The 19,270-nt window shown below is 31.5% G+C and overlaps 1 protein-coding gene across 3 annotated transcripts in view; it reads left to right on the top strand.

Annotated features, from left to right (window-relative positions):
• LOC143244703 (alanine aminotransferase 2-like) overlaps positions 1 to 18,637 on the top strand; it is a 30,253-nt gene extending 11,616 nt beyond the window's left edge. For 2 of the 3 annotated variants that reach the window (XM_076489821.1, XM_076489822.1), the window contains 10 exons: positions 2,119 to 2,249; positions 2,853 to 2,966; positions 6,946 to 7,075; positions 8,455 to 8,534; positions 8,639 to 8,772; positions 10,608 to 10,716; positions 13,197 to 13,262; positions 16,919 to 17,074; positions 17,692 to 17,804; positions 18,104 to 18,637. In XM_076489821.1, coding sequence (XP_076345936.1) covers positions 2,119 to 2,249; positions 2,853 to 2,966; positions 6,946 to 7,075; positions 8,455 to 8,534; positions 8,639 to 8,772; positions 10,608 to 10,716; positions 13,197 to 13,262; positions 16,919 to 17,074; positions 17,692 to 17,804; positions 18,104 to 18,194 — 1,124 coding nt within the window. In that variant the 3' untranslated portion in view covers positions 18,195 to 18,637. Of the gene's footprint in view, positions 1 to 2,118; positions 2,250 to 2,852; positions 2,967 to 6,945; positions 7,076 to 8,454; positions 8,535 to 8,638; positions 8,773 to 10,607; positions 10,717 to 13,196; positions 13,263 to 14,484; positions 14,582 to 16,918; positions 17,075 to 17,691; positions 17,805 to 18,103 lie in introns of all 3 variants that reach the window. The other variant, XR_013025280.1, reaches the window with a different exon arrangement.
• Positions 18,638 to 19,270: the final 633 nt, after the last annotated feature.

Here is a 19,270-nt window from a genome sequence, read left to right on the forward strand (position 1 = left end):
ATATATATATATATTCGACAACTCTCTGTGATTTCTCATCAGACTATTTATCAACAAGTCATGCTCAAACCCTTTGTCATCTTCAAAACTTATAGTAAATGTAACTTCCTATAACTTAATTAAAACTCTATTTCTTAATCAATAGTAATTGCGGTTTTTCCACACACTTTCTGTAGCATGTTAATAATAATAATGAGCGACCTCTTCTATTCGCTGTATTCTATCTGCTGCTAACTTAACTTATCATTCTTACCATTGAACCCTATATATATAATATATATATATAATATTAAACAGTCAGCTGATCCATGAACTTACTCTTTACGTTAAATATTAATCATGAAGTAACATTATTACATATACATACATAATAAATTAAATAGGGAAGGTAGTTATAAAACAGGTTGCTAAGTATATTGTCAAGTACATGAAAGTTGGTGATGAAACGAGGTTTCATGCATATCTCTAATGCTAAAATTCAGGATTCGACAGTCAACTGTGAAGTTTTTGGCTTAACAAAGCAACCTTAAACATGTCTACTTAACTATGTGGAGTTCGGTGTTGTTTGATAAGTAGTTGATAATGAAAAAAATATATTCATAGCTATTTAAGAATGTAGAAGTTGGCAATAAATCAGATGAATTCATAGCTACCTCGTAATATAGAATTAGATGTACATTACAGCTGTATAAGCAGTACCTAAAAACGTCAATTACGTGAAAGACAATGGAAACTCAAATGGAATCATAGACATTTGACAATATAAACGTCAGCATTACTCTTTCACATACATAAGTCTGTCTAAGATCGTTGTTATAATGGCGTTTATATACATGTATAGGTTAATGATGGAAAAACTAGAACGAGAACAACTGAACAAAGAGAAATCGCTTGTGTCATCATTGGACGTATAATTGTTCTAAACACTTGGAGAGTTACCAGCGATTCATAAGAAAGCAATATCCGGATCTGTTTCTGAAATGACATAATCGGATATCATAAAACTTAAACAATGATAATAATACAATTAAATACACGTCTAGTTAACAATTTTTACAGATAACTTACAATGTATAGTTTGTTCATGACACAGGTATATTTATAACTACCTAACAATGTAGACATTTATAATGAAAGAGACGAAAATATTGCTGTTTAAATGTCTGTAATGATGCAACGGCATATATAAAGAACTTAACAATATGAACTTGGTAATGAAATAGATTAATAATTGTCAGCGTAAATTTGTAGAAATTGATACTGACATAGTTCAATATATAGACGCCTAGTAATATCGAATATAAGAATGATAGTTGATACACAACTAACAGTTTCGATCGAAGTGGATAATGACACCATTGAATACATAGCCACCTAAAAATGTATCAATTTCAAGGATACTAGTCTATTCAATCACTTAAATCAAATTATTAAATTGTAGCTCATTTCCTGTTACTTTATAAACATGTATTAATTTCTAATTAATTTTATCCTATGTTTGACAGCTAATGTGTTGGTATCTTCTTCCAGAAAGTCTTAAGAAAATTATTTTCTATACTGATAGTAGCGAGAATTCTAGGCACGGTTTTATTCATTCAAATCCGATGCGTTCTATACTTGATTAAGGCGTACTCCCGTTGAATTTGAATCAATTAATTATTTTCAAATGTTATTATTTTGTTTTAATTTTCTGACTTCTAATTTGGAACACACAGAAACCAGGCGAGGTCATATTTTAAATTCATTATAGATATTTAAAAATTGTGCCAGAGCCATCCAGTCATTCACCCTTAATTTGCGCGACACCCCTAGTAACTTGTCATGACCCACAGTTTTGAAACCACATCTACTTGTTATAGCAATCAGGTTACTTTATATTACCACAAGTATAAAAGCAAAAGGCATGACACATTTAGATACACAGTTACTATATAGACTTGATAAAGTTAAACTCTATCTTGCCCAAATGCAATATCTTCGGAAATATTGACCCTGAATCGCAACCAAATACCGAATATTTAATAATTTCGTAGGTCTTGTTGTAATTTGATTGTTAATGTTCATTAGTTCCAAACAAAAAAAGAGAAAATATTCTGTACGTATTATGCATTTTGACAGGTGCTTACACAGCAAGCCCAGGTATCGACGTAGTCAGAAAACAGGTCGCTAAGTACATCGAAAAAAGAGACTCAAAATACTGTGACTATGAGAATATTTTCCTTTCAAATGGAGCCACTGACGGTGTAAGAGTAAGTTGACGTTTTATTTTGTTTGTTTCATTTTTATCATTTCTCCTTGTGAGTGCTAGACTTGTACAGAATATAATTAGTAAACCGTAATGGATTACCTAATGCGAAGATTAAATAACAAATACCAAACCTTCTAAAACTACTCTTCAATACAAATAACAGTCCACATACTAGTTTGAAAGATGACGTTTAACATACATTTAAAAATAAATATGATTAAACTACAATTTAATGGCTGACCTAAGACTAATTATCAACTACTTGTCCTTAACAATCTTTCTCAGTACAGTTAATTAGCTGTTCAAGCTTTGTTGATTTGGAAATTCATAAGTTTTAGAATTCATTTGAAAATAATGTTAAACTACGTTGAAAATGCATTTTATCGCATTTTGCTTTTACTCACAAATTAGCTCCCCACCTTTAATGTGAAGCACTCTCAGGCGTATGAAATTGTAAACAACTTATTGTTTCTAATTTGTTAAATGTTGTTTAATTAACATGGCGAGATTAGACTAAATGTAAAGGAAACTTAAAAAGTACTCTCTTTCAGATTTTCAGCTAAAAATTAAAACAACACCATATCTATAAAATAAAATTATTTAGGCAGTTATGAATCTCGTAAACCACTCTACGACTGGTAAACTGCCCGGAGTCATGATCCCTATTCCACAATATCCTCTGTTCTCAGCTCTGGTTCAGGAATATGGCATGTATCAGGTAGGATAATAAGTTTTACTTTCATCAGAAAAGTGTACTCATTTGTTCCAAACATGAAATGTCTTACAAATAATTGGCAGTGTCAACAATTTAAAATAAAATACAAGAAAAAGGATAAGATTAAATGTGTATACAGTGAGTGTACAGCAATATGATTTAGGTTCTACCATGTTTGAAAAAATAAAATTTTAATGTTTTAACCCACTGGGTCCAGAATATCTTCGTATAAATTGAGATTATTTTATAATCTTTGTTACATATTATAATGTGTCTTGGACGAGCCTTCGATTTACTATGTTATGTATTACGATTTCACACAGTCTGAACTGAGTTAAGTTGTAATTTTGATATATATATATATAGATGTATATATACATCTATAACAATACATTAAATATAATACATTGTCAATAATCATAACAATATATAACACAATTAATACAAATAACCTTGTAATAATACAATTACATAGCATGTGAAAGTGCTTAAACACAAAGTTTGTCTTTCAGGCTTAACAATAAATAATCACACAATTCAATTGTCCTTTAAAAGCTGGGATGGATTTCAAAAATGTAAAGAAATTTTTTTATTAGGTTTTCCAGCCAGTTGGCACATATGACAAGATTTACAAATCTGAAAAACATATTGTCTTATTTTTGACCAAAGGAAATATCTCATAATTTTGTCATACGTCTTGTTGACTCTTAAATGACCTCCCATTGGAAGTTCATGGGCAACCTTCAATATTTCAGAACAATATGCTTTGGGAACAACGATTTAATAAACCATGCAGGTGATTCTGGTGGTCTTCATTTTCTCATAAGCACACTATTTTTGAAAAAGAATCATATGGTGCTTTCTCCACTACATCGTTTGGGAGTGCATATTTAAACAGTGAAGAGATCTGTGAATATTTTTCTTGCTCGACGATCGGTTTACAATTCGCAAACGGAACTTCACCAGATGAAATAGATTCCTTATGTCCATCACAAAAGTTATATGACTTTCGAAATCTATGTTTGTTTTACCAAAACAGACATCGACATTTACATAAATATATAATTGTGAATACATCACATCTTACAATCGGACGCGGACCTGTTCGATTCATTTCTAGTAGACTTAACTGACTGGAGTTACTTCGAAAATACAAAACATTTTAACTTTTATAATTTTACGAAATACATTAGAAATATATGAAACAATGAAAACATTTATAACTCAAAATAATTATGAATGAGTTTAATAAAATGTTATGTTTAATTAAACTTTAAAACTAAATCTTAAAATCACAAAATTTTAAAACGTTATATAAATTCTTATCAAGCATAACACGTATTTCGTTACTTGAAATTTCTTGCTAAATGACTATAACACCGAAACTTAGTACAGTACAAGCTCTTAACTTTTCTCATCTTACTATAAACTGGATACGCATGTTATAAAAGTTATTATTGTCTTAAAATGCCCGGATTGTGAATCTGAATGTTCATCATTCAGAAGAACGTACTTCATCTTTGAGACTATAGATCACGGTTTTCCAAACTATGCTCCGCGGAGTCCTTGGGCTCCGCCATAGTTATCTGGGGCTCTGGAAAGAAATTTTAGAATGTTAATATTTTTTCCTAAAACTATAAAATTGAATCAGAACACACTGTACAAAAATGTAAAAAGTAAAATATATCTTTAATATAACACGTTTATCGCGCATTGGGCCTTTTAATATTTTATTCTACCTAACGTCAGACGATTTTATTTAGCTCAGGGAAAGTCCTCGCGGTGAAAATGTTAATAGAATCTCAATTAATTTTGACAGTGGCACCACTGGTTGCTGGTAAATATGGAACTATCTCAAGATCGCTTGCGTCATTGGAGATGTAAGACAGCCTAAACATTTTCATAAGAAACATCGGTCAATCTTGGATATTGATGCCAACTGTCTTTTAAAAGCCAGATCTGGTTTAGCGACTAAATCTCGAACGAAATGAAACATTCTTTGATAGATTGTTTAGGCAGAGTATTCATGATGAAACTTTATACAATGGACAGCAACTGCCTGTTGTGGAGATACAAGTGTAGAGGATGACGTTTCGAAAGTCTTGCGCCTTTCGTCTTCAAATCAGTGTGTGTGTAGATGCTGACGGTCTTTTATAGAGTCCTGGTGGATTGTGGAGAACGTATTATGATTAGTTGTATTATCACTGTTTCTGATTGGGGGAGAGATTTCCTGTAGATTCAACGAATGGCAGCCCCAGGCTACTCACCTCTAATCCGGAATCTCTGTTAAGTGAAGGTTTAATAGTGTTAATATAAAATGATTATTTGATTTTTCTTGTCTTCCAGAATTTGTCTGTGTTGAAGATTCTCGTTTTCTCCCTGTTTATTCTGTGTCCAGTTGACGTGGCGTGTTCTGCAATGGCTGAATTTTGTGTTTTCATGAGTCTTGTGTTATCTTTATGTTCTTTTATTCTTGTCGCGAGTTTTCTTCCTGTTTCTCCAATGTATGTATCGTTGCAGGAACACGGAATTTCATAGATGACGTTTTTAAGATTCTCTTTGGTAGGTCGCTGCTTGTTTTTTCCAGAATGGACCTTAAGGTGTTGTAGAATTTCCACCAGACTTCTATGTTGAATTTTTTGACTATGCATTTGGTTTTTCACTGAGATGTTGTAGGTATGGTGGTAGGGGTGGTAACTTTCCGATCTTTTCTTTCAAGGAGTTTTGATGAAGGAGCAGGTGTAACCATTCTGTTTAAAACTCTCTATGATCTTTTGGCGTTCTGCTTCGATGGATGTCTTATCGCAAATATTTTCTGGTATCTTGTTTAGGCATTGTATGATACCACGTTTTGTCAAGGTTGGATGATAGGACTGAATGTGTAGGTATCTGTCCGTGTGGGTGGGTTTTCTGTGTACAGTTGTGGTTATTTGTCTTGCTTGTTTGCTGATGAGTACGTCAAGAAACGATAGACTGTTTTGTTCCTATATTTTCATAGTAAAGTGGATTCTTTTGTCTACGGAATTGAGATGTTCTAAGAAGGCTGGTAATTATTGGGTAAAGTGAGAAAAATATTTTAAAAGCTTCACTAATCAATAAAGTATTTTTTTTTACTTTTGTTTCATTCTTTTACTTAAGCTTTTCCCTTTTCAAAACTATTTTTTGTTATCTTATCACGTTTCATTGTTTTTTCTCCAAATTTTATAATTTATTGTATTATTTTGTCTATAACTGTGACTTACATGTTTGTTTTTGAATTTCGCATAAAGTTACACAAGGGCTATCTGCGCTAGCCGTCCCTAATTTAGCAGTGTAAGACTAGAGGGAAGGTAATTAGTTATCACCACCCACCGCTAACTCTTGGACTACTCTTTTGCCAACGAATAGTGGGATTGACCGTCACATTATAACGCCCCCACGGCTGAAAGGGTGAGCATGTTTGGTGTGACGGGGATTCAAACCCGCAACTCTCAGATTAGGAGTCGAACGCCTTAACCCACCTGGCCATGCGGGGCCAACTGTGTCTTAAACAAAGCATCTGTTATTTTCCAGAAGAAAGATTAGTTTCGATTAATCTATGTTATTTGAATCATTTTACGTGTAAAGCATTTCTTATAAAACCAGTATTAACAGCAGAAAAAAAACTTCTGTCTCCTTTAATATTTTTGTTGAACATTATATATATTTTATCAAGATACCAGTTTTAGTTTATTACTTTAGTTGTTAATAATAATTATCCTTTTAATAACTTATCTTATAAAATTAAACCAATCAGTCCTGTAAATCGACGCCTGAATTTCATACTAACCAAATAAGCGTGTATTTGAACAGCCTACGGCTTTAAAACCTAAAATATAATTTGTCTAACTATTGATAAGTATGTCATGAAGATAAAGTGTTTATGTTAAATATAAGACTTTTACCTAAAACTGCTATTATCTGTTTTTCTGTTCTGCATATTTTTTTATTATAATTACCAAAGATAGACTATTTTCTGGACGAAGAGAATGATTGGGCTATAGATGTTAAGGAGCTAAGGAGGGCAGTTAGAGAGTCTCGTAAACACTGTGATCCGAGAATGCTGGTGGTTATTAATCCTGGTAACCCGAGTGGTAAATATACATTTATAGAACCTATTGTATTGTTTCTACGTTCGTCAAGTTTATTCAAGTTGTTATTTAATTAGCACACCGTAAAAATAATTCGCCATTTACTAACATTGTTTATAGGAAATATGAGAGATCTAGGGTAACATATCGTTCTTTAATATTTAAATAGAAATAAACATTTCCATTTCGTAGCACAAGTTATCCTTAAGAATGATAAATGTGAGAAAGGAATCTACACCCTGGAAACCTGTATAACTAGTAATGCACCATAATGCTGAGATTTTTAAATTACCTAATTAGTACTCCAGTGACCCCTTAACAGTAGTAAAGTGAAGTAGGGTATATTTTAGAGTGAAATTTCTCTATATAGAATGACAACAACTGATTAACCATACTCTTTCGGAATCGTTAACTCATAAAATTAAAGATACTTTCATTAGTAACACTGTAATCTAAAAATAAATGGATAAGTAAAATGTCTCTTTGAGGCTTGGTTGCACTTGAAACAATGTAACACTGTTGTATTTGATCTAAAGAAATATATTTCTTGTCATACATTGTCAGGAAAAACCATCTTTTCATAGTACAATCACAGTGAAATGTTACATTACACTGTAAAATATCAGTGTCAATTTCACTTCCGCTTTTCTGAAAGTTATTTTTTACTGTGACTAAAGTTTATATGTGATGCACAATTAACAATTGAATTGTCAGATATTAACAATTGAATTGTCAGATATTTCACTGCTCACATAAGATAAAATACCTTCCAGCATCTACATTGTTTAATTTTCGCGAAATATCTGGTCTAACTTTAAATTTTTGTTGGATATAAATATGCACAGTCTTATATAATAAACTTGAAGATTACAGTTATATACTTTTAAAGAAAGTAATGGACAAGCAAGTTTGTTTATTTATTTTAGAATTAAGCACAAAGCCACACAATGAGCTATCTTTGCTCTGTCCACCACGAATGTCGAAACCCGTTTTTTAGTGGGTAAGTCCGCAGACATATCACTGTGCCACTGGAAGGCCACAAGCAACTTAAATGAATGTGACACAAGCATTACTGAAAACAAAGTAGGGTTAATAGGTTCTAAGACCATTCATTGTTGCGGAGTGCGTTGTAAGGTATTCATGATGTGTAGTACTGTTATCCAACAAATTTTATACTTCTATTTCTGAATCATTGATTGTATTTAAACTTTTGTAAAGATGCGTGAACACACTAAAACATTATCTGAGGTCGTTTCTTTAACTGATAATAAAAAGCAAGCAATGGTTTAAAACAATCAGAAAATGTGAGATATTATTGCTATAAATAATAAACTACTTTTAGCTTTTACTTATTTTTAGATAACATTCTATATCTTTTCTAGGATTCGTTCTGTCCAAAAAAGACATTAAAGATATAATCAGATTTGCGTATGAGGAGAGTCTTTTCATTTTAGCCGATGAGGTAAGAAATAAATTAGTCTATCTATAATAAAACTTGCTTTTATTTAACGTCTCTCTGCCGTTAATACAATAGAACTGTTATTTCAACTCTTTTTCAATTACCAGGTCTACCAATTCAACGTTTACGAAGATGGTCTTCACTTCTATTCCTTCAAGAAAATCCTTATAGAAATGGGTCCACCTTACAATGAACTTGAACTAGCCTCTTTCATGTCTGCTTCAAAGGGGTTTATGGGAGAGTAGGTACCGTATAGCTTTATGTTCATCAAAACTCTTTGCTTAATACACTAAATTGATAAAAAAAAAGTGGGTTTTCGTCATCAAGGATTTCATTGTTTATTTTATAAACTTGAGGGAAGATTAATCTGTGTTCTAACAATAACTTTATTGTTTTATGTTAGATTACAGTCATATATCAAAGGTTTAGTTTCCAAAAATATATGCATGTCTGTTCACAGATTAAATGGAAGAATTTAGCTAATATAAGCTTTTATTTCTAACATGAATTTATTATTTATTTTGCAAACTTGATAAATGAGCACGACTGACAAAAAGCTTGAATGTGCAAAGTGAAATGCCATTTTTATTATGGAATGAAAAGGTGCAGCTATCTTAAACACGAATGCCACTATTGCTGGGCTTTTCTTTCTAAGTTTCATGGACGAATTTTAGTCAAAGTAAATTTGTTATTTCTAACAGTAATTACATGTTTATTTTAGAAATGCGATGAAAAGTTTAAAAAATATAATATTGTTATTATTTATTTTAAAAAGAGAAGTTTACCTGGCACAGAGTTCATGTTTCTAACATGTACTTCAATGTTTCACTTATAAACTTGATTTAAGTACTTAGATAACGTAAATCATTTGTAACTTTTGTTACCACCTTCATTTATGTTATTTGCAAACTATAGTTATCTGCTGTTTAAGTATTAGATTATTTTTAATTTGTTTTAAAAGTGTGGATACGTTATTCTAATCTTTATTCTTTCCATGTAGCTTTATAAAATAACAAGCTGAGGTACCCGTCCTTTGCCCTTATGAATACCCCCTTTACTGCGGTTTAATGTATAACAATATAGACACGTATATAAGGTGCAAGAGTTGTCAATAGTTTTAAAATAATAAAGTGAACCAGGATAATGTGCATTTTTCTTCTTCACTCTGATCACTGTAAGAGTTCAAACTAAAGTTTTGTTGACCTTTCACCATGAAAGTTTAATTAAGAACTGCGTTCCTTAGGCGATTCTGACAAATGGTGTACTACAACACATACGCTTTAAAGTTTACAAAAGTTTACACTTGTTAGTAAACGCTTTCCACGATTTTAAACATTAAGACTAAACTGTACCCAAAACTATTTTTTCTTTATTGCTAATACTTTATTATAAGCCATATACTCACGTTTCCGTTGAATCTTTATATTATTTTTTTTTAATAATGCTCTGAATGTTCAAATGCTTAGGTTGAACATTCAGAGCATAATTTTTACCATTGCTGCCCACACAGACTGGAACCATTAATGAAATACCAGTAAATCGTGACAGGGACCTTGAAGACAATGTAATTGTTGACAAATCGCAAATATTTAATTTTGTCTCGGTGTTTCTCACTACTCACAAATTTACACGCAAAACTCGTCGTACTATTTTCTACCACCCCCATCCAAGAAAATATTTGTGTTTTATTTAGCGTCTGCCCCCCACTAGTACAGCGGTAAGTCTACGGATTTACAATGCTAAAATCAGGGGTTCGATTCCCCTCGGTGGGCTCAGCAGATAGCCCCATGTGGCTTTGCTATAAGAAAACACATATTTAGCGTCATATAAAAAGACCAGGATTTTCTTTAATTTTGTTAATATATATGAAAACTCAAATCTTATTTTGTAGTTACTAAACTGATTGTGATATCTCTCGCAAAGTTAATGTTATGTTTCAATGATGCTGATGGAAGTTAAAGTGAACAACAACTTTCACGAACTTAAAAAAGTCCCTTTGAAAAGTCAGTTATTTCTTTTTCTTTAAAATGATATTATAATTATTACTTGTACGAATGAATCCAGTTAATCCTACAGATGTGGATCTCGTGGTGGATTTTGTGAAATCATCAACTTGGACCCAGGGGTGAAGAAAATGTTTTGGAAATACATTTCATCACATTTGTGTTCCAGTACTATAGGGCAGGTAGGATAAAAGTTTGATGCCTATTTATGTAGTAAAGAATAATTAAATAAAGTTAGCAGGATTTCTCTTTACCTTAAGTATTTTATTATTTGCTTCAGTCTTAGGCTGAAAACTCACACTGCTGTTGAAAGACAAGTGAAATTCTCTCTTGGTTCACTTTGCGTATTCGCGAATATATATGTTTGTCCGCGACCTCCTTCCACAGTTTTGGTTCTAACAGAACCAAGTTTAACAGGTGAACAGGGAATGCCCCAGGGAGTGACCATATCAAAATCGCTAAAACGCCTCTTAATGGAGTCTGCTTCTTTGGGAATATGTTTTGTATCACTAAACCTTAAGCTGTGATCGAATTTTATGTTCCTGAACTTATCGTGATTTCTGGAGTACCATGTTTGATTCTGCATTCATAACGTCACTCACAAGCTAGCAGCAGTAACCGTTTCATAAGTGTTCAAGTACCATCGGAGAGTGTCTTAACGAAAGTTGATTTTGTGTACGAGTTCCCTTAGAAGTAATTGGGAAATGGAAGAAGTTGATTGGTAGCTTTGGGTATCTGTAAGTAAAGAGGCGGCCTTTGAACCATGCAGCACTCTGAAAATATTATTTTATGTTCGTAATATTATACAGTGAAAATTATAAAAATGTAATAAAATCCATCTAGATAAGTAAGACTTAATTTTATTATTTTTGTCTAAAACCCAGGCCTAGCTATATTTTTTTAAAAAACCCTAGAGCCTAAAGGTATAAATGATCACACTTATTCGTAAAATAATTAATCTCAGTCATTAAGGATTTGACTTGATGGTTATTTTAAAAGCTGGTCGCTCATATAAAATCTGAGTAGCGATTTATTTTCGTTTATACTTAGAATGATAAAATAATTAAATATTCTTAAACTACCATATTCTCTAGCAAGTATAAGGCTAAGCTCCTTAATTATCAATACACAATTTATCAATTTGATAAATTATTATGAATAAAATGAACATAAAATATACGAACACCAGTTAAGAACGTTCTATTTCAAATATTTAAGATTGTATAAGTTTTAATTTTTGATTCAAAATGCAAATAAATACTTTCTAATAATTAATTAATTATACTGTCTCTTTGCCAAAAAGAACACTTTTATAATCAAGCTGGGAAACAATGGTCAGTTAATAGATTATGATAGTCTTTTTAATAACTTAAATTGATGTACGTGACATATTTTAGTTTCGTTTTACTACTCTCTCGTATACATCTTTGTGCTCATTTTAATTTTCATTCATCAAATGGAAACGAAACCGCAAATTAATATTTTTATAATAATTCAAAACAGCATAACATGAAGTTTCAGATGAAAATGGCTTTGCTGAATTCCACTTTTACTAACGAGCCTTCTTATCTATGTAAGGATGATGTGTTTTCACACGTTCCATGAATATTTGATCTCACTAGCCTAAAACATCTGCGTTCCGTTGTAGGGTTTTCTTTACGAACTTATAATGCTATAAACCGAGCTTCGATACTCGTGGCAAGAACAGCACAGTTAGCCCATTGCATATTTTTGATTAGCTATAAACAAATATGAAATACTTCCAGAAGACTAAATGTATCGAATAAGCTTCCTATTATCTTCAATGATGTTTATAACTACTCCATGAAGGAGGGTTTCTTACCCGAACAAACACACAGTTGAAATACTCGTGCATGATACCCTAGCATGTGTGCCATGTTTGAGCTCGTTACAGTTTCAATAGGAGTTTTAACACAATTTCAAACAAGGCGCTCCTAGTTACCTTATAATGCCCAAGAACAAAAAATCTAGACTGCCCCATCTAAAACTCCCTTGTTAGGGAACTACGCCATGTTGATAAGAATATTGTTGGATTAATTTGAGTCCGTCTGTTAAGATTGGTTCTGTGAGAGGAGTTTGCAGATAACTAAATAAAAGCACGCAAAATGTGAATTAATATATGATAATACAATTATCATACAATTAATACATGATAATAGAATTATTTCTAAGTGTTTTTATTCTCGATGAGGTATCTTCAATAGTACATGATGATAATCTGTAGATTCGGTTAATGTCAGGTTCATAAAAACCACGTTTGTGCTTACTGTCTTGTTTTACGATACACGTTCCTTATACACAGATGTTCATCAAACAACAAACAACAAGCCTCAGAGTAACCTCGTTTTAGTTAGTTGTGGCACTTCCATTGAAGAGTGAAATGAGCTTCCAATTCAAGTTACAATCAAATTTTTTATTAATTATTGTGAACAACTTTGATACTTGTAGTTGAATTTCCAGAATCAAGATAACTGTTGTTATGTGAAAAAAAACTTACATCCTCCGTTGAAACGAAAAACAGCTTCACATAAATGCTTATTTATTCTATTATAAGTTTCGACTTACCCCACTTTATCAAGGTATGTGAACGTCAAAGGCTATAAAACAGAAAATTTTAAAAATCAACAACTATTTTTTTTAGGCGATGACCTATTGTATTACAAATCCACCTCACCCCAACGAGCCTTCTTATGATAAATTTATGAAGGTAAGTACTTCAGACTTTGTACATTCAATAAGTACTGCATCACTTGATAAATATCTATTGTGTTTAAACAAACACAGGTATAAACATCTAACGAATAGTTTTTTGTTGTTGTTGTTTATATAATAGCACTGGGAATATAACCTTCCAAACACGTATGTAGTTAACCAGATACCGAAGAAGGTTAAAATAAGCACAAGTTTGTCTTTTCTCTACTTGTTATTTGTTGCCCTGTATATTAGAACTCATTTAATTATACATTAGATTTTATTTATATGTAGTCTTTACGCTCTGCTTTCTTTATATATATTTATATACAGACATTGAAAAATTAAATATCGTTAGACCAGAATACAAGCAAAACTATGAGAATGAAAAGTTTCTAGTGGGAGAACTATTTGCTGACGTGATTAAAAAAATAAAATTTGTCACAAGTTTTGTATACATGCACATCTTTTTGCTTTTTACAATCATATGAGTGTTTATCTTTACTTTGTGGTGTACACATTTTAATATGAATCTTATTCATTTCTTAATGTTGAATAAGAAGTTATATATCATTAGCAGCTTTGATATCAAGCTTCGAGTTATAGCAACTCTCACCAGCCATTTCTGTAAACAGTTTTCTTTGCCAAGCTGTTTTCCTCAACTTGATTTATACGAAACCCTTTAAACAACTTTACTTATAACTGACCTGTCTATACTGATTTAGAGTTGATACAGTTCGAAACTACAGTTTGCAAGTGGTCACGGTATGACAGTTTGTATACTGATGTAAAGACATGTTTTTATTACGACTGATATCGTACAAAGTAAAAATTAGACTTAAAATGAAAAGAGGTTATTTAAAAAATTAAGGAATATATATTAAACAATTGAATAAACAAATCTCTTAAAACACTTCAAACTGATATTCCAAAAATATGAAATAGATATATTGATAATAATCACCAACTATTTGATAGCTTAACATCAAAATGTTTTCTGCGGACTTATACCTCTAGAAGCCAGGTTTCGATATCCATAGTGGGCAGAGCTTTCTGCTTCATAACAAACAACAAAGTTTTCACAAAAATATTATTAGGAATTATCAACAGTAACAAAATAACATATAATACATCCAGTTGAATTAAGTTAAATATCCCAGTCGAGATTATTTTACATGCTTAGAAGAGTAGTCCAAGATTTAGTAGTTGGTAAAGTTGACTAACTGCCTTCTCTCTAGCCACACCAAACATGCTCGCCCTTTCAGCCGTGGGGGCGTTATAATGTGACGGTCAATTCCATTATTCGTTGGTAAAAGAGTAGCTCAAGAGTTGGCGGTAAGTGGTGATGAATAGTTGCCTTCCCTCTAGTTTTACACTTATAAATTAGGGACGCTTATCGCAGATAGTCCTCGTGTAGCTTTGCGCGAAATTCAAAACAAACCAAACCAATCTCTCTAGTTTATTACTTCTAAATTACGAACAATACCTCGAGTACTTTTGGGCGAAACTCAAAAACACACAAAAAAAAATTACATAACTTGTATAATAGTAATTTATTTCATTAAAAAAACACAATGGATTACAGTGTAACGAATTTACTGTTGTGCATTTATTTTAATATCTGCGTTTCTTTCAGCTTGAGGCATGTGACGTATAGTGTTAAATGTGTATTGCGCAAGTCCTGCCTGTTCCCTAAATTTGTAGAATATTCTCGAGCATAAGAATCAATCAGTATTACTGCCCACTGAACTTTATAGAACCTCGCCTCAAAGTTTAAAAATCGACGATCCAAGAGAGCATAAATAATATTTGGTCAACTGTAGTCTCGGAAGCTATAATTGTGATTCACGCTTATTAATCGAAAAACTACAGAATTTGACCACAAACGTTTATAGATTTCGAACATTACAAACCATTCAATTTCAGAGAATTAACTTCAAACTCTAGTATTTCTACAAAGACATTAGATACCTATCGTCCTCTATGAAAAGTATGTTTGTAAATAGTATTAGGCCAAACAAGATTAGAGCTAGCTAGCATTCCCGTCAAGTGAAGTGTATTTGTGCATCAACATAAAAGTAATTTGTACCTCGTGAATCTGGATTGTCGATAAAATATAAAAATCTAGACCAGATAGAATACCAAATATTGTTTGGGAGTTTGTTAAAAGTTTCTCTACAAATAATTATTTGTAATAACCGTTATTGTAAATTGTATTGTTGCTTGTATATTAAAATATATTTGTGCTACGAAAGAAAATTGTGTATCAATCTTGTTTGCAAATATCATAAATTTGATACATATCAACGTTCAATTAACTTCTAAGTCCAAATTCAAATTTTTTTGTTGCTTGAAATGGTAATAGTAACGAATGTAACATAATAAATCATAATGTAACATAATAACATTATAATACATAACAATAGTAAATCTCAGTTAGTCGAAAATACCTGTGTAAATAACGTTAAAGCAATTTGAAATAAGTACATCAATAAGCCACATGACAATCCCAACTGATGTAAAGTCACTTAGGAACAAATCGTGTTCGAAATACATTTTCACATGGTTTTATACTTTGTACATCGATGCTACCTAAACTGAACGTTTTTGAGAAAAGTGTGTAACATCCCTTTCCAGTACACAATATTTATATATTCAGATCATAAATATGTCTACAGATCAATGAATTCACATTTTACAAGCTGGGATATCCTTGAAACTTAATGGTATTGTAAAACAAATAAATACAGATGAATCTGAGCACCAGAACTATTTTAGCAGCAACAAATCATACTTTAACTATGGCATGAAAAACGCCTTGTTTTGTAAAAGGTCATATTACATGAGCAGAAACAAAGTCAATGGCAAAATCTGTCCACGTCCACTAGGCAACAAACAGTACTTGAGATAATTAATAACAAGTTCCCCCTGGAAAATTAAACAAGCCATGTACATACAAGTTACTTTTATGAAATATGATTCAACCTCCTACCTCAAGCAGCTGGAGCATAAAAGGATATTCATTCTTTCTATACAAAAAAGCATACTGTTCAACTCTTTAGTTGCAGCATCTATAACTTTCAGTAAAAATTATCTGTTGAAACTTGCACTTAAATTTTTATCCTTATAAGCTAGATTTATTATCGAAATAATAAAGGTAGGTGTGCTGTGCTTTTGACATGACAACCTTACGAACGAGCGTTGTGCAATAGGAACTACCCTTCAAAGCTATTGTCATGATGCATGGTAACCAGAAAGAGCATGACTGGACGCGGCTATATGGAATGTAACGACGCGTTCGGGCTCCAAAATACTGTTAATATATTCTGCTAAACTTATGATTAACAAGTGATTGCTAAAAAACAGGAAGTACTTTGATTTTCCAAAATATCAGAAACTCAAACTAAAAATGCCTATTTTATGTAGATAAAGAAATAATATACTTAGACAATAGCTCAAACATTTGTTGTGTTTTTTTTGCATATTTGAATGCTCTTTTTATTTTTACTCCTTTTCGTTTCATACATCTATATATTTACGGGGAATATTTTTCAATATTTTAAATTTAATTAACTACAAAGAAGTAATTAAGATGTTCTTTCTTAAGCAATATTTCCTACTCTGGCAAAACAGATGAATTAATTTTAAATTAATTGTCTCTTTTACTGCTAGGAAAAAACTGCCATACTCCAGTCGTTAAAAGAAAGGGCCAATTATGTGACAAAAACATTCAACTCTATAAAAGGCTTGGAATGTAAGAAAGTAGTTGGAGCAATGTATGCTTTTCCCAGAATCTTCATTCCACAAAAAGTAATCGAAAAAGCAAAAGTACGTATCTGTTATAAGTTTCGTGTTTATCTTCTGTAAGACGTCATGACAGAATAATATTTTCTGCTCTTCCCAACTTAATAGGATAAGTTAACAGGATAAGATTCTTACATTAACTTTTATAATACTTTTATACATAACAAATAATCCTGTTTACAGGATTTTAATAGCTAAAGTATTTACATTTCTAATTTATCTAGTGGTTTTAACTCAGTATATAATTATAACTTCTTCTGTTTCTCCACTTAAACGTTAGAAATAATTATGTGATGAGATAGTTTTGATAGGTTACTTTTCAAACTGTCCTATAAGTAAATGTATTAAATACGAATTCATATATTATGAAATTCCCTGCTTAAAGCTTAAAAGAAAATTTATGTCTACAGAAAACAAGGGGAAAATATTTTATTTTTTTACTAGATATAATTTTTAAATTTAATTTGATCTTTTTTTTATGCCCTTGCTTGGTAGTTTCACTTTACAAGATTACAGACTTCCTATGAGGTTTGCATGTGATATTTAGTTCGTGAATTTAACTACTCGGCAAGATATGTTTACTGAATTTAAAAAAATCTTTACATTTCGGAAACTAATTCCGAGATTATTTTCTTTGCTAGAAATTGGGTATCGAACCAGATGAGCTCTATGGGCTAGAACTGCTGGAGACTGTTGGTGTTTGTATAATACCAGGAAATCAGTTTGGTCAACGGCCAGGTACTTATCATTTCAGGTAAGCTTTGTTCTGTTTAGCTGATGAACTATTTAATGTTTATTGTACAGCTATTACTAGCATATGCAGTCTAGTGCTGTCACTGTAGCCCAAATGTTGTTGTTGCTTTTTGTCGTGCAAATGATTTAATTTAAAGGTGGATATAAAAATAATGATTGCAGTAATACTCCGCCTAAACAGAGACATTATACGCATTTCACTTATACTAAAAGTTTATTTAACAATGAAATAACCCTGAAATGCAATGTAATTCAATAATGTTTAAACAATATTAACCTTGAATGTCATATGTATTACAGGATGACGTTTCTACCACAAATTGAAGATGTAAAAATTATTCTGCAGCGAATCAGCAAGTTTCAGAAGATATTCATGGAGAAATATCAATGAGAAAAATAAACATAAAGAATTATAATTATGAGTTCTTTTTTTATTTTTCAAAAGTAATATAAGTTATTTACGAAATGTGGTAAACAATCGTGTTTTAAATTAATTTCTAACTTTTTAAAATAAAACCGAAAATCGTTTATAGGTTTTGGAAAATAAACACAACGTAATTCTAGAGTCTGAGAAGAAAATTTACATAGGAACTATACTACAAGCTATGTTTACAAATTCACAGCATATAAAACTCATAAATAGTGATGTAAACATTTTAGTACTTGGATTATATTAAGTAGTTAAAGCTCTATAATTAAAAAACTCTTTGAAACTTAATAGAAAATACCTGAAAAATGAAACACGAAATGTTTTTTGAAAATAACTTTTAGAAAGAAATGCAAGAAACACAGTTTGTATTCTACGTCATAGGATAAAATAAACTAGTCTCATTATTTGCTTTTGCATTCTTTGCATATTTTTTCCAATAGCGTAGTTATTGTGTAAATACTGTATATTTATAACCAATGTTGACAAATATGGCAATCATTAAGAATACTGTGACTTTAATACTTGTTATCAAGTAAAGTGAGAAAATTGTTAGGAGTGGATGCTATTAAGCAGATAGTGTTACTATAGTTCTGTGGATGGATTCTATTATTAAGAATAGCGTTTGTATAATATAGTTTAGTTTGGTTTGTCTTGAATTTTGTGCAAAGATAACTGAAGGATATCTGTATTAGATATCCCGAATTTAACAGTGAAAACAGCTAGTCATCACCCGGCACTATCTCATGGGTTACTCTTTTACCAATGAATAGTAGAATTGGTCATCACATAATAATGCACCCATGAGTACTAGGCTGAGCATATTTGATGAGACAAGGATTCGAATCTGTAATCTAAAGACTGCTTTTCGAGTGCCTTAATCACCTGACGTGTCAGGCCTTAGTTTGTGTATACAGATGGAGTTACTAGGTATATGATCTTACTAAGTATAGTGTTTCTATAGAAGGGTCTCTTACTAGGCATATTGTGTATGTTTTACAAAGGTGTTCACATGTGTCTACAATGTTACTGCTCTTCTG

The sequence above is a fragment of the Tachypleus tridentatus genome, chromosome 2, assembly GCF_004210375.1.
Source record: "Tachypleus tridentatus isolate NWPU-2018 chromosome 2, ASM421037v1, whole genome shotgun sequence".
Taxonomy (NCBI): Eukaryota; Metazoa; Arthropoda; class Merostomata; order Xiphosura; family Limulidae; genus Tachypleus; species Tachypleus tridentatus.